At 33.5% G+C, this 14283-nt stretch overlaps 1 protein-coding gene across 1 annotated transcript in view; it reads left to right on the plus strand.

The window, feature by feature from the left end:
- LOC128554148 (uncharacterized) overlaps positions 1 to 1787 on the plus strand; it is a gene marked incomplete at its 3' end in the record, with an annotated part of 28500 nt that extends 26713 nt beyond the window's left edge. The window contains exon 7 of the mRNA XM_053535396.1: positions 1382 to 1787. Coding sequence (XP_053391371.1) covers positions 1382 to 1787 — 406 coding nt within the window. The remainder of the gene's footprint in view (positions 1 to 1381) is intronic.
- Between the last annotated feature and the right edge of the window lie 12496 nt (positions 1788 to 14283).

Raw genomic sequence — 14283 nt, forward strand, 5'->3', positions numbered from 1 at the left:
TAGTAATCTGTTGTAGATTGTTTATAAATATTATACATAGATTACTTAGGTTCTATTGGGAGTTGGTCTATGTTTAGCCCTTTGCATACTTAGTAGAAAGTTGATATTTTTGATTCATGTGTTGTTTCATTATAGATTCTTTATTCAAAGTAAGATTTGTATTCGAGTGTATGAAACTTTCGAGTGTATGAAAATATACCAGTTATTAATAATAACACTATAACTGGTATATTTTCATACACTCGAATACAAATATTACTTTGATATATATTTAATTCTGCCTTTATCATTATTAAAATCGTGAAGTTGTAGTTTTATTTTATGCTAACTAATGAAATACTGTATTCTGTCGGTTAAATATTTTTATATCTCATCACCCACAGTGTGAAAATATGAAATTTATATTTTCACACTGTGAGAGATATAGCTCCGCCCCCTCATACATTGTGTATGAATTCAAATTATTTGCTTAAAACAGGATGACAGTTATAGTCGCTCTTTGTTTTTTATAGTATATTTCCGGATTCAAATCAATTTACTTAATGAGAATTTCATAACGTTATGCAGCAAAAAATAAAATAAAATGGAACTTTATGTTGTGTGCGTCTTTCTAACGTCACAACACGTCTGACGTCATGTCTGTTTACGCGCGTCTGTTTCCCGCGCTGAGATTAAAAATTGTTGCAAAATGCACATCTCAACGTAATTGAGCAAAAAAATAAAAAGAAAATTGGTTTGTTTTTTCGTGAATATGGAATATATCTCACCTCTAAGTGAGAAGATGTCCACATTTTCACTCGCGCTACGCGCTCGTGAAAATATTTGAAATTTTCTCACTTCTCAGTGAGATATATTCCATATTCACCCAAAACAAACAAATATCCTCTATGTATTTCTACATAATATGCCATAGAGTAATATGCTTACTTGTTTTGCACAAATCATTTAAAATGTTTACACTCTACCCTCTGGAGCAATTGTTAGGGTACGTATTCTTTGAGAAAACTGATGTTCTGATCTGGTATTCTGAGAATTTTTGATGTTGTGGATTGCTGTTTGAATGACTTTGACAAGCTTTATATGTGATATTTTGTGTGAATAGAAATATTGTGCTGCAAATAAATAATTGCGTTTCCTACTATACTCGGTATTTGTGGTGTTGTAGCAACATTTAAAAATTCACGTGATATGGGAAAAATTATTCAACAACATGTTTTGTGTTTTATACCGACTAATCTTTTGTATTTGATTGTACATGTAAAAACGTTGCTGTTTTGTATATTTTGACGACTGTAAACTAATAAACTCACCTGCAAAACCACAGACATATTACGTTAAAGTTGTAACGACCCTATGTACAATTTTGAACTTACACTTTCAGGGTTGTTCAGGTAAACCTGAGGCAACAGAAGTGGAGATGGAGTCCGTAACGTTGACATGGGACCAGTCGTCGGATTTAAGGGACACTGATTACTATCAAATACACTACAAAGAAGAGACCGATTGCGAATGGAGTATACACCCAGAAAAACATACAAGTACAACAGCTGTTTTGGCGAACTTGAATCCTGGTGCAACATATATATTCCGCATTAAAATAGTTCGTGATGCAGAATATGTATACAGTCCCGAAAGTGATGCCATTGTCACGCTACATTCGCAAGCTGCCCTCCTTGTGGAAGAAGCTGAAAAACTGGAAGACTTTTCTTTGGCTACATATTTACTTCCACTGACTGAAATAATGCAGAACGACGAGACAAAGATAATAAAATATCTTGTTGGTGCTGGTAAGTGTTTATATTTACTCATTTTTGACTGCTATGAATATACATTTACTCAGGATCAGGTTTCGGATTCAGACAAAATGTAGAGGCTTGCAAAATTGTGATTATCTACATGAAGAAATGTAGTTTATCAATAAGCTTTCTCACGAAGTAAAAAGAAGCAAGAATATTAAATTACATTCTTCAAAATATATACAGCTTGAACAAATTAGTGATCAGCAATCCATTAATTATGCTTAAGAAGCACAAGAATGATTAAAACCGATGTGGTAATTCACTATGCGTAAATCATTTTTCTTACTTATGTGATAGGGTGATGTTTATGATGTAAAGTTTATATTAAATTTTATTTATTTATCTATTTATTTATTTATTGACATATAAGATCAATAGCATAAAACACAACACAAGGCAATAAATATAATATCACAGCATATAAAAACAATTTCTTTACATGATTATAAAACAAATCTGTATTTACGACTAGGATAAGATGCATACTTTTAATAAAACTGAGAATTCTAAGCCAGGTGTTATACTTTAGAGAAAGCTAGAGACCTGTGGATAACCCATTAAGCTAAAAGCTTATTTCCAATGGGGTCCATGCTAATCTACTAAAAGAAACAGTGTAATAAAGGAAAAATAAAATACGAAATACCCAGATTTTGACACAACACATTACATAAAATTTATCACAATCAATACATTATTTTGTTATCAACATAATAACATTTGTGTTAAACTTATCACAGATACATATATCACATACAGATCAGTAATATACAAAATCACTTTTACTTTCTGAAGTTTGTTTGTCCAAGAAAAATTTCTTAACTAACCTTTTGAAAGTTTTAATATTCTTAACATTTTTTTTTATGTATTCAGGAAGAAAATTCCATTCATTACATCCGGTATAACAAAATGTCTGTTTACTAGTGTTATTATTAGTACTAGATAACATAAAATTCTTCTGAGTGCATCTGGAACTTTTAACAAAATCATCATTCAAGTATGAAAGACAACTGCCATAAAACACTATGCATATGATGGAGTCGTAGTTGCTTCACTCTATTTTCTACATTTAACATATTTAGGTGCACATAATCTTGCCAAGTAACTGAATCCCTAGGAGAATAGCACTTTATGAATTTAATAATTTTGTTTGCATCACCTGTAATTTGTGTTTTTAACCTTTATTCAGACTTTCATACCAGGACGAACAAGAATAATCAAAATGACATTGTAAAAGTGCAGAACTATGGAATTCCTTGACCGACATGCCATTTGCCAATTGGCAATTTCCACATGACAAATGCCAATTGTCAATACAAGTAGCAATTTGCCACATGCCATTTGCCAATTGTTACATGCTATTTGCCAATATGTCATTTGCCAATTGCCATATTCTATTTGCCGTTTGCCGAATTTAAAAAGATCATTTGGAAGAAAAGACTGCAACCAAGTAGAATAATAGCAGACTCGGTTGGATCGAGTCTGTTCATGAGAAGAAATAAAATATGCAACAGAAAATGATCCAAGTGCATGTTTTACCAAAAATAACACGCTACAGTTATCGGTCCGGTTAGCTCAGTGGTAGAGCGCTAGTCCCTCTGATGCTCAATAGAAATGTGTGTTATATTTTGACATGAATAGATACAGAAATACTCTTTGATAACACAAAAATACTAAGCAAACGCAAAGAGCTATACAAAAAAATAGATCGGCAACTTAAAAGGCATATGGTAAGTGACCACCAATTGTTTTCCCATAGACTTACATTGTAACATTATGGCGTGTACGGCCTTCCATACATCGAAACATGTATATCTAATTACAAGTTTTTCAAGAACTACCTTAGTTCTACCAAAATATCGGACGAAAAACATATGAATAGTGATACTTTATTTAAGTAATTTTCATGTGAATGAGATGACCCCCTGTTTACATCATTGACATGGTGGGAGAAATTCGTCTGATAAAACTTTTTTTCAATACACATAAAATGTAGCAAATTTTGTCAAAATGTATAATAAAATACTGTAAATGCAGTGAAAATATATCAATTTTTAAAAAATAATCACTTCCTGGGTTTGTTTACATGACTGACCAATCAGAACGCACAGACGTTACCTTATTCCCAGATATACAGTTACCTCATTCCCAGTAAGTTCCCTGTACTTTTTTGAATTGGTGGTCTCTGACCATATAGAACAAATCTCGCCAACATCCCGTGACAACTGAATGAGAACTCGTTTACCGGAAGTGACGCATCCTCCACGCGCCATTTTGTATGCGAAAGCAATTATTCATCGATAAATTAATCATCACCGTATGTCCACGCTTCTTTTGATGGCAAGAAACGTGTACTTTGTGTCTTAAGACTGTTTTACATTAAACTTATGTTGTTTTAGAAGCTTACATGTATCTTAGTAGTAGTTTAAAGTTCTGTAGTTTTAAAGGTATAAATTGTAACTCCATGCTCGCCGATGTTTGTTTTTACTAAGATAACGCTGATTTACGCTCTGACACGAGATCACGCGAGATTACAGCCAGTTGCCATTCTGTGTATTTTATTCTTCTTTGGTAAACGTGATCATTCAGGATGCAAAAATATGACCTTGAAACTGGTAAGCTTATGCGTCGATAAACGATTTGAGCAACTGAGTACTAATGTTGTAAGGCAACATAAGATTTATTTAAAGTCGGCGAGACATAAAGAATACAATAATTGCTGTCCCTTGGCATGACTACTCTTGTCATAAATTTTGATATGTATATAATTGTCGTAAATCGAGAGATGTAAATCTAGAAATGAAACAGCAGTGTCCGAGTTGTTAGTTTTATTTAACTGCAGCTCCCTCGGATAAATAGTACCCACCAATTGAGAACGGATTATCCGTATTAAGTATACCGGTATCGTCTAAATAGCTTAATGTTTTATTAAATGCATTTATAATGTATGTCTGTGTATCCTGAGAAAGGCCCAGCATAAAATCTCTTTTATAACAATATAAAAATAAATCTGCGTCAAGGGGTGCACAATTTGTTCCCATGGGAATACCAATTACTTATCTGAAAACTGCATTCTCAAACCTGAAGTATTGTTCAATGAAAAGGAAGGGCTGTACAAACTTCGTCACAGGTAATATAGTATTTTACAATGCAACTGGTAAAAATGCTTTATCGAAATTGCAAGCGAGAAAAATTGCATTTTCCCTTGCAAAAGATTTTTGAATAAGGGCAGTTAATTAGTTTTTCATTTATTAAGTTCTGGGAAATTGTATACAAAGTAGAAAAATCATATGTACTGACTGAAGACACCTAGTGATTATTAATTCTAAATTTAACCAGAATTTCGCCAGAAATGTTTACAGACCAAAATAGGTTTTACCAGAGTTTTCGTATACTTTGTCACAATAACTTTTTACGTGAGCTTTTGCAGCAGTAATAGGGCATGGTGTTAATAACTTACATATATTAGTAGAGGTACAAGAACTTGATGAAACGAGCTTTATAAGATTGTTTGTGTAGTTTTGGAATCCACATGGTTGGAAGTTTAATTTGCTGGTCATCTGTACAAACTTTCAAATTAATCAGAAACTTAAGTGATATGATCAGTGATTAAATGTTGTTCAACAGCAGGGCCTCTTTTCACCCCAGGGGCACAATTCTTGGTAGAGAACCACTAGGCAATGCTACATACCAAATATCAAAGGTCTTGTGGTTTCAGACGAGAAGATTTCTTTTCCTACATAAGTCTATGCAAAACTTTTGACCCCCGGGTAGGGTCTCTTTTCGGCCAAGGGGCATAATTTGAACAATTTTGGTAGAGGACCACAAGGCAATGCTACATACCAAATATCAAAGGCCTAGGTCTTGTGTTTTCAAATAATATTATTTTAATTTTTCCCCTATATGTCTATGCAAAACTTGGGGCCCCCGGGGGGAGGCTTCTTTTCATCCCAGGGGCATAATTTGAACAATTTATATAGAGGACCGTTAGATGATGTCACATACCAGACATCAAGGCTCTACGCCTTGTGGTTTTGGACAAGAAGATTTTCAAAATTTCCCAATATAAGTCCATGTAAATCATGTGACCCCGAGGGCGGGGCCATATTAAATCCTAGGGGAATACTTTGAACAATCTTGATAGAGGACCAATAGATGATGCTACATGACAAATATCAAAGCCCTATGACCTGTGGTTTTGGACAAGAAGATTTTCAAGTTTTTCTTTTTGGTTGCCATGGTAACCAGAGTTCTGTATGGAATTCAATTCTTTGAACAATTTTGAAAGGAGGCCACCCAATGATCATTCCTATGACGTTTGGTGCAATTCTGCTCAGTGGATTAGAAGATTTTTTTAGAAATTGTTGACAGACGGACGACTCACACGGCACGTTGAGCGGTCGCAAAAGCTCACCGTGAGCCTTTGGCTCAGGTGAGCTAAAAGTCCATCGCCACAAAATCCACATGCATTTTATGGTTTGTTTGGACAAGAGTAGTTATATATATAGCGTTTTTGGCGTTTTGAGCCCCAAATTGACCCCATTTTGACCAATGCTGACCAATTAATAAAACATCCGGTTTGACCAATTCAAAAAACCCCCGGTTTGGTGAACGTAAATCTCTGGGAACAAGATTCACTTACACAATAAAAAAACCCACAGGTTTTGAATCCAGTGAAAATAAAAAGTTTTAAATACATATGATATAGATGAGTTTACAGAATAAAATATATTGTTTGAAAGAAAGAAAATTTACTGATAATATAAAACCTCGTTATGTTACAGCAAAAAAACGGGAAAAAATGATACTAACTACCTGTTCATCTTGTGGAAGAATCAAATCAAAGTTTGTTAAAAGTACAGGGGGTAATTTAGATATTCATAAATTAATGTTACCTTTATTATCCCCCGACGAAAGTCGGAGGGATATAGTTTTGGCGTTGTCCGTCCGTCCGTGCCCGCGAAATGATGGTTAAGTGACTGCATAACGGTACTTTCTCTTTGATGTCATTCATTCCGTTCTGTTTATGTGACTTTTTTCTTTTTATGTGACTGTTAGAACAATAGAGAGAACAATGGGGGTGTCACATAAATACCGTTTCGTTACCGAACATTTGTTGTAAGCATGTGAAGTTGTGTACCCACACCTGGCCATCCCCCTTACCTTGATCACACCCCCTCCCCCTCCCAACCCCCCCCCCCCCCCCCCAAAAAAAAAAAATCCTTATTTTAGATCTTTTACAAACAAACATCATGTACATGTTCACCACTATGAGGTTATGGGGCCCTTTATTGCCCTTTAATTGTCTAAAAATCCACATATTTGTACATAACAAACTTACTGTTTGGCAGAATTTCATTAAATTTCTTTCATTTCTTTTCCTGAACATTTATTATTAACATGTGAAGTTGTTCACCCACACCTGGTCACCAACTTGCCTTGGTCACACCCCCTCCCCCTCCCAACCCCCCTCTCCCCCTAAAAAAAATTATTTTTTTTTCATGCCTTATTTTAGATTTTTTTCAAACCTTCCTTGAATACTTATCAACATGCAAGTTGTACCATTCCCCCACCTCGCATTTCAATTAACTGCATTTAATTTTAAAAGTTAAGCTTATTACAGTAAGCATATCCCATTCAAAATAAATTCTTTAGTCAGGATCAAAGTATCATACATTTATTATGTACTCTTTAATTAAACATTTGTTTTCTGTTTAATTGATTTTGACTAATGAAATTATTTGCTTCTTATTAACGTCCTTAACTTTTTGCCGGATATATTTTTTGCCATTCCTCACCACAGACCCATTCGGCGGGGGATACCAATTCATCGAATTTGCTTGTTACCTAAGAAAGGTTTAACAGTCCCAGGATATAACTATTGTGGGCCAGGAAATCCTTTAGATAATGGACCCCCTGTTAATGAACTAGACGCAGTATGTATGGACCATGACTTTTGCTACGGCAGCGGTGTAAAAAAGGTACATGTGACGAGCAAATGCTTTCCAACTTAAATAACACTAAATCAAAAACATTTGGAGAAAAGATTGCAAAACATTTAGTTGTAAAACCTGCAATTAAAACGAAATACAAACTTGGTCTCGAACAAAAATGAAAATCAAAACAACGGGAAAAGAGGGTAGAGTATTTACTCTAAAAGACCCCCGAAATAACATGGAGCGATGAATTAGCAGAAGAATTACATAAACCAATTAAACTAAAATTTATTAAACGAAGAGTGATAGTTAATGATATTGATGATACTTGGTCTGCTTATTTAGTTGATATGCAAGCTTTTTCAAAATATAGTAAAGGTATGAAGTACTTGTTAACCGTTATTGATATATTCAGTAAATATGCCTTGGTTATTCCATTAAAGAATAAAACCGGAGAATCTGTTACTGAAGCATTTAATAAAATAGTTTCAGAAGGTAGAACACCCACAAATTTATGGGTAGATGAAGGAAAAGAATTTTATAACAAAAAGTTTGAATCATTTTTGAATAAAAATAAGATTAACATGTATCATACATTTAATGAAGGAAAAGCTGTAGTAATCGAAAGATTTAATAGAAGTTTAAAAAGAATAATGTGGAAATAGTTTACAGCAAATAATACTTACACTTATTTAGATAATTTGCAGGAAATGGTTGATAAATATAACAAAACAAAACATTCTAGTATAAAAATGACACCGACTGAAGCCAGTAAAAACTTAAATAAAGGTACTGTTTACTTTAATTTATACGGTAATTTAAAGATATCAAAGAGTAAACCAAAGTTTAAAATTGGTGATCGAGTTCGCTTAAGCAAACTTAAACGACATTTTGAAAAAGGATATACACCAAACTGGACAGAGGAAATATTCATAATTTATGGAATTTATAATACAAAGCCCAGAACATATACTATTAAGATTTAAATAATGAAATAATTCAGGGTTCATTTTATAAGCAAGAACTTTTACCTACTAAACAAGAGGTTTTTAGAATAGAAAAAGTTATTAGACGAGACTATAAGAAAAAAACAAGCTTTAGTAAAATGGAAAGATTATAATGAAAAACTTAATTGTTGGCTACCATTTAGTGAACTGGAAGAAATTTAAATTTAAAAAATATATTATATAAATGAGTAATAAAAATCTAATTTCTAATGAAGACAAAGTCTTCGGAAATCACGGGTTTCCTAAAATAGAAACAATAGATCAATTAATTATTCACTTGACTAAACTTGCTGCTGCTTATAGAAAAAGTTATAAGTTTTGTGGAAGAGTAAATAAAGGATTACAAATAACAGCAGGTATTTTTGGTTGTTCAGCTGCTTTAGCACTTGTTCTAGCTATTCCTATATGTGTAGCAGTTGCTGGCGCTGTTCCATCAATAATTACTATATTTATTAATAAACTAAAAAATTGGAGACAAAAAAACTATTTTAAAGTTACATCATCACAAAATAAAACAACTAATAACAAAAGCAAGAATCGGAAAAGTAAATAAAGAAGATTCAAATAAAGTTATTCAAGATATTTTTACAATATTGTTAGAAATGCAGAAAGAAAAAAAACTATTTAATGCCTCTTGAAACGTATATGAAGGAATTTAATCTTAACGGATATAAAAGAAAAAATATTCTATAAGTATATTATATATAAAATGAGAAAAATTATATCAGTTGAAGGTAATGTTGCATCAGGAAAAAGTACGTTTTTAGATATTATTAAAGAATATAATCCTAATTTTAATATAATTCCAGAACCAATTCATGAATGACAAAATGTTATGGATCCAAGCTATAATTCATATAACCTATTTGAACTTGCTTCCCAAGAACCTTCCAAATATTTATTTCCTTTTCAATTGTGCGCACCATCTCCTCATCCCCTTGACACAATTTAATGAAACTTCACAGAAGTGATCAGTACCGACAGTATTTGTGCATGGGGCATGTTAGGTTCTTTCAGCGACAAAAATTGCAGAGTTATGGGACTTTGTTTCTTGTTAACATTCTATGTACATACAGTCTGCATATGCAATCTTGTGCGTGCCTAATCTACCAAACCCTTGCACACAATTTAATGAAACTTCACACAAGTGATCAGTACCAACCCTAGTTGTGCATGGTGCATGTTACATTCTTTTAGATAAATATTCTGCATAGTTATGGGACTTTGTTTTTTGTTACTATACTGTATACATACAGTCTATATACATACAGTCCACATAATTATGCAATCTTGTGTGCGTCAAATTGCAATGTACTGTGTCAGTGCCATGCGGGGGGTACATTCATCACCTTTAGTGATAGCTCTAGTTTAGAATTACCAAAACCGTTACAACATCCAATGAAAGGATTAATAAATATAAAGAATGAGCATGATAATGAATGTTTTAGATGGTGCCATTTGGCTTACAAATTTCCTGTTAAAAAAGATCCTCAAAAAGTTTCAAAATATAAAAAAACATATAGAAAAAGTTAATTATAAAGGAATAAAATTTCCTGTAACATTAAATCAAATACCTAAAATAGAAACTCAGAATAAAATTAAATTTAATATATTTGGTTATGAAGATAATAATGTTTATCCATTGTACGTATCAAAATATCAATATGAAGAACACTGTGACATGTTATTAATAAGTAATAATAAAACAAAACACATTATGTTTGGATTAAAGATTTTAATAGATTAATGTTTAGAAAAAAATATCAACATAAAAAACATTTTTGTAAATCATGTTTACAATGTTTCTCTCAAGAATGAATATTAAATGAACATATTCCAAATTGTTTAGCAATTAAAGGGGTTCAAGCTGTAAAAATGCCAAAAGAGGGAAGTAAGATTTATTTTAAAAATTATCACAATCAATTAGAAGTACCTTTTGTAATTTATGCTGATTTTGAGTCAATAACTAGAAAAATATCAACTGCTTTACCTTCGTCTAAATCTTCATTTACTGAACCATATCAAAAACATATAGATTGCGGTTATGGTTATAAAGTTGTTTGTTGTTATGACGATAAATATACTAAACCAACACTAACCTAAAGAGGCCCTAATGCAGTTTATAAGTTTATAGAAAAAATGCTCGAGGAAGAAGAATATTGTAAGGAAATATTTAGTGAAAACTTTAACAAAGATTTGAGAATGTCTAAAAAGATGAAGCCGAATTTAAAAAACAAACATTTTGCCATATCTGTGAAAAAGAATATAAGGAAAATGAAACTAGAGTAAGAGACCATTGTTATATAACAGGAAAATTTAGAGGAAGTGCTCATCAAGACTGTAATATTAATTTTAGACTAACACACAAAATTCCTGTTATTTTTCATAATTTAAGAGGTTATGATTGTCATTTTATTATGCAACAAATAGGAAAATTCAAAAAAGAAATTAATTTTATTCCTAACAATATGGAAAGATACATGGCATTCATGGTAAGTGATTTGGTTTTTATAGATAGTTTTCAATTTATGTCTCAATCATTGGATAACTTAGTAAAAAGTATTCTAGAATTTAAGTACACATCTCAAGAATTTAGTAAAAGTAAAGTTGCGAAGCTGGAACATTCGGTTGCACTTGAATTATTAAAAACAAAAGGTATTTATCCATATGATTACATGGATTCATTTGAAAAATTCAAAGAAGAGAAGTTACCTCCTAAAGAAGAGTTTTATTCAATTTTAAACGAAACACATATATCTGACGATGAATATGAACATGCTAAAAATGTTTGGAATAAATTTGAAATTAAAACAATGGGAGAATATCATGATTTATATTTAAAAACTGACGTATTACTTTTAGCTGATACATTCGAAAATTTTAGAAGGCTGTGTTTGGAATATTATAAACTTGACCCTTGTCATTACTTTAGTAGTCCTGGTTTAGCTTGGGGTGCAATGTTAAAAATGACCGGAATAAATTAAATTGAAGTTATTCGTTCAGATAAACACAATCTTTCTAGTTATGTTATTAATAAAACATCTTTATCATGTTATGACGATAAAAGATATATTAAACCTAATGGTATCAATACATTAGCTTACGGACATAAAACCATAAATTGTTAGGTTATGTCCTAGAATCATAAATTGTTAGGTTATGTTCTAGAACCATAAATTGTTAATTGAATATTCTTAACGTTTAAACCATCTATAAAAATCGCACCACCCGTTTTAAATTGATCAGCATAATTAATTGAGATTGATTCATTTTTATGCCCCCGAAGGGAGGCATATAGTTTCTGTCGGTCTGTCGGTCTGTCAGTCTGTCTGTCGGTCTGTCAGTCTGTCCGCAATTTTCGTGTCCGGTCCATATCTTTGTCATCGATGGATGGATTTTCAAATAACTTGGCATGAATGTGTACCACAGTAAGACGACGTGTCGCGCGCAAGACCCAGGCCCGTAGCTCAAAGGTCAAGGTCACACTTAGACATTAAAGGATAGTGCATTGATGGGCGTGTCCGGTCCATATCTTTGTCATCGATGGATTGATTTTCAAATAACTTGGCATGAATGTGTACCACAGTAATACGACGTGTCGCGCGCAAGACCCAGGTCCGTAGCTCAAAGGTCAAGGTCACACTTAGACGTTAAAGGATAGTGCATTGATGGGCGTGTCCGGTCCATATCTTTGTCATCGATGGATGGATTTTCAAATAACTTGGCATGAATGTGTACCACAGTAATACGATGTGTCGCGCGCAAGACCCAGGTCCGTAGCTCAAAGGTCAAGGTCACACTTAGACGTTAAAAGATAGTGCATTGATGGGCGTGTCCGGTCCATATCTTTGTCATCGATGGATGGATTTTCAAATAACTTGGCATGAATGTGAACCACAGTAAGACGACGTGTCGCGCGCAAGACCCAGGTCCGTAGCTCAAAGGTCAAGGTCACACTTAGACGTTAAAGGATAGTGCATTGATGGGCGTGTCCGGTCCATATCTTTGTCATTGATGGATGGATTTTCAAATAACTTGGCATGAATGTGTACCACAGTAAGACGACGTGTCACACGCAAGACCCAGGTCCATAGCTCAAAGGTCAAGGTCACACTTAGACATTAAAGGTCATTTGTCATGATAGTGCATTGATGGGCGTGTCCGGTCCATATCATTGTCATTCATGCATGGATTTTAAAATAACTACGCATGAATGTGTGACACAGTTAGACGACGTGTCGCGCGCAAGACCCAGCTCCGTAGGTCAAAGGTCCTAAACTCTAACATCGGCCATAACTATTCATTCAAAGTGCCATCGGGGGCATGTGTCATCCTATGGAGACAGCTCTTGTTTCTGTTATTTTTTGCATTGTAGCTTTAAAGAGTTTTATTTTCTTTGTTTTTTAATTCTAATTTAACTTCTCCTTTATTTATTTTAATTGCATCTATTAGAATAATTAAGATGCAATTTTGTTTAATTGTTACATTATTACCATTTTGAACTAAACCAGGACTAGCATTACCAACTTTCCATTGAAATAATCCACTATCGGTATCTTCTGTTGCAGATGTTAAGAACAAAGGAGTTTTTCTTATTATTTGTCTTTCTATTTTACTTACTTTTTCATTTATATTATTGAATATTCCCATTATATAAAAAACACAGTAATTAACTAACTAGACAGAATCTGGCATAACTTTCTGGTTCTATAGTAAATTTATCACTAAATCCAGGTAGTAACAGTATGACTGGATTTAGCGGTAAAATGGTAAACCATGTTCCTTTTTAGCTCACCTGAGCACAAAGTGCTCGTGGTGAGCTATTGTGATCGCTCACCGTCCGGCGTCCGTCCGTCCGTCCGGCGTCCGTCCACACTTTCCTTTAAACAACATATCCTCCTAAACCACCAGGTCAATTTTGATGAAATTTCACAGGGATGTTCCAGGGATGGTCCTCTTTAAAAATTATTCAAAGAATTGAATTCCATACTGAACTCTGGTTTCCATGGCAACCGGAAGGAAAATCTTTAAAAATCTTCTTCTCAAAAACCAGAAGCCCTAGAGCTTAGATATTTGGTGTGAAGGATTGCTTAGTGGACCTCTACCAAGTTTGTTCAAATCATGACCCCGGGGTCAAAACTGACCCCGCCCCAGAGGTCAATTGATTTTACATAGGAAAATATTAAAACATCTTCTTCTTAGAAGCCCTAGAGCTTAGATATTTGACATGTAGCATTGCCTAGTGGACCTCTACTAAAGTTGTTCAAATCATGACCCCAGGGTCAAAACTGACCCCGCCCCAGGGTCACTTGATTTTGCATAGATTTCTATAGGAAAATCTTCAATTTTTTTAAAAAATAAACCAGAAGGCCTAGAGCTTAGATATTTGACATGTAGCATTGCCTAGTGGACCTCTACAAAATTGTTCAAATCATGACCACCAGGGTCAAATTGACCCCACACCAGGGGTCACTTGATTTTACATAGGAAAATCTTCAAAAAAAATCTAAAAATAAACCAGAAGGCCTAGAGCTCAGATATTTG

Source organism: Mercenaria mercenaria, unplaced genomic scaffold (assembly GCF_021730395.1).
Source record: "Mercenaria mercenaria strain notata unplaced genomic scaffold, MADL_Memer_1 contig_4754, whole genome shotgun sequence".
NCBI classification, from domain to species: domain Eukaryota; kingdom Metazoa; phylum Mollusca; class Bivalvia; order Venerida; family Veneridae; genus Mercenaria; species Mercenaria mercenaria.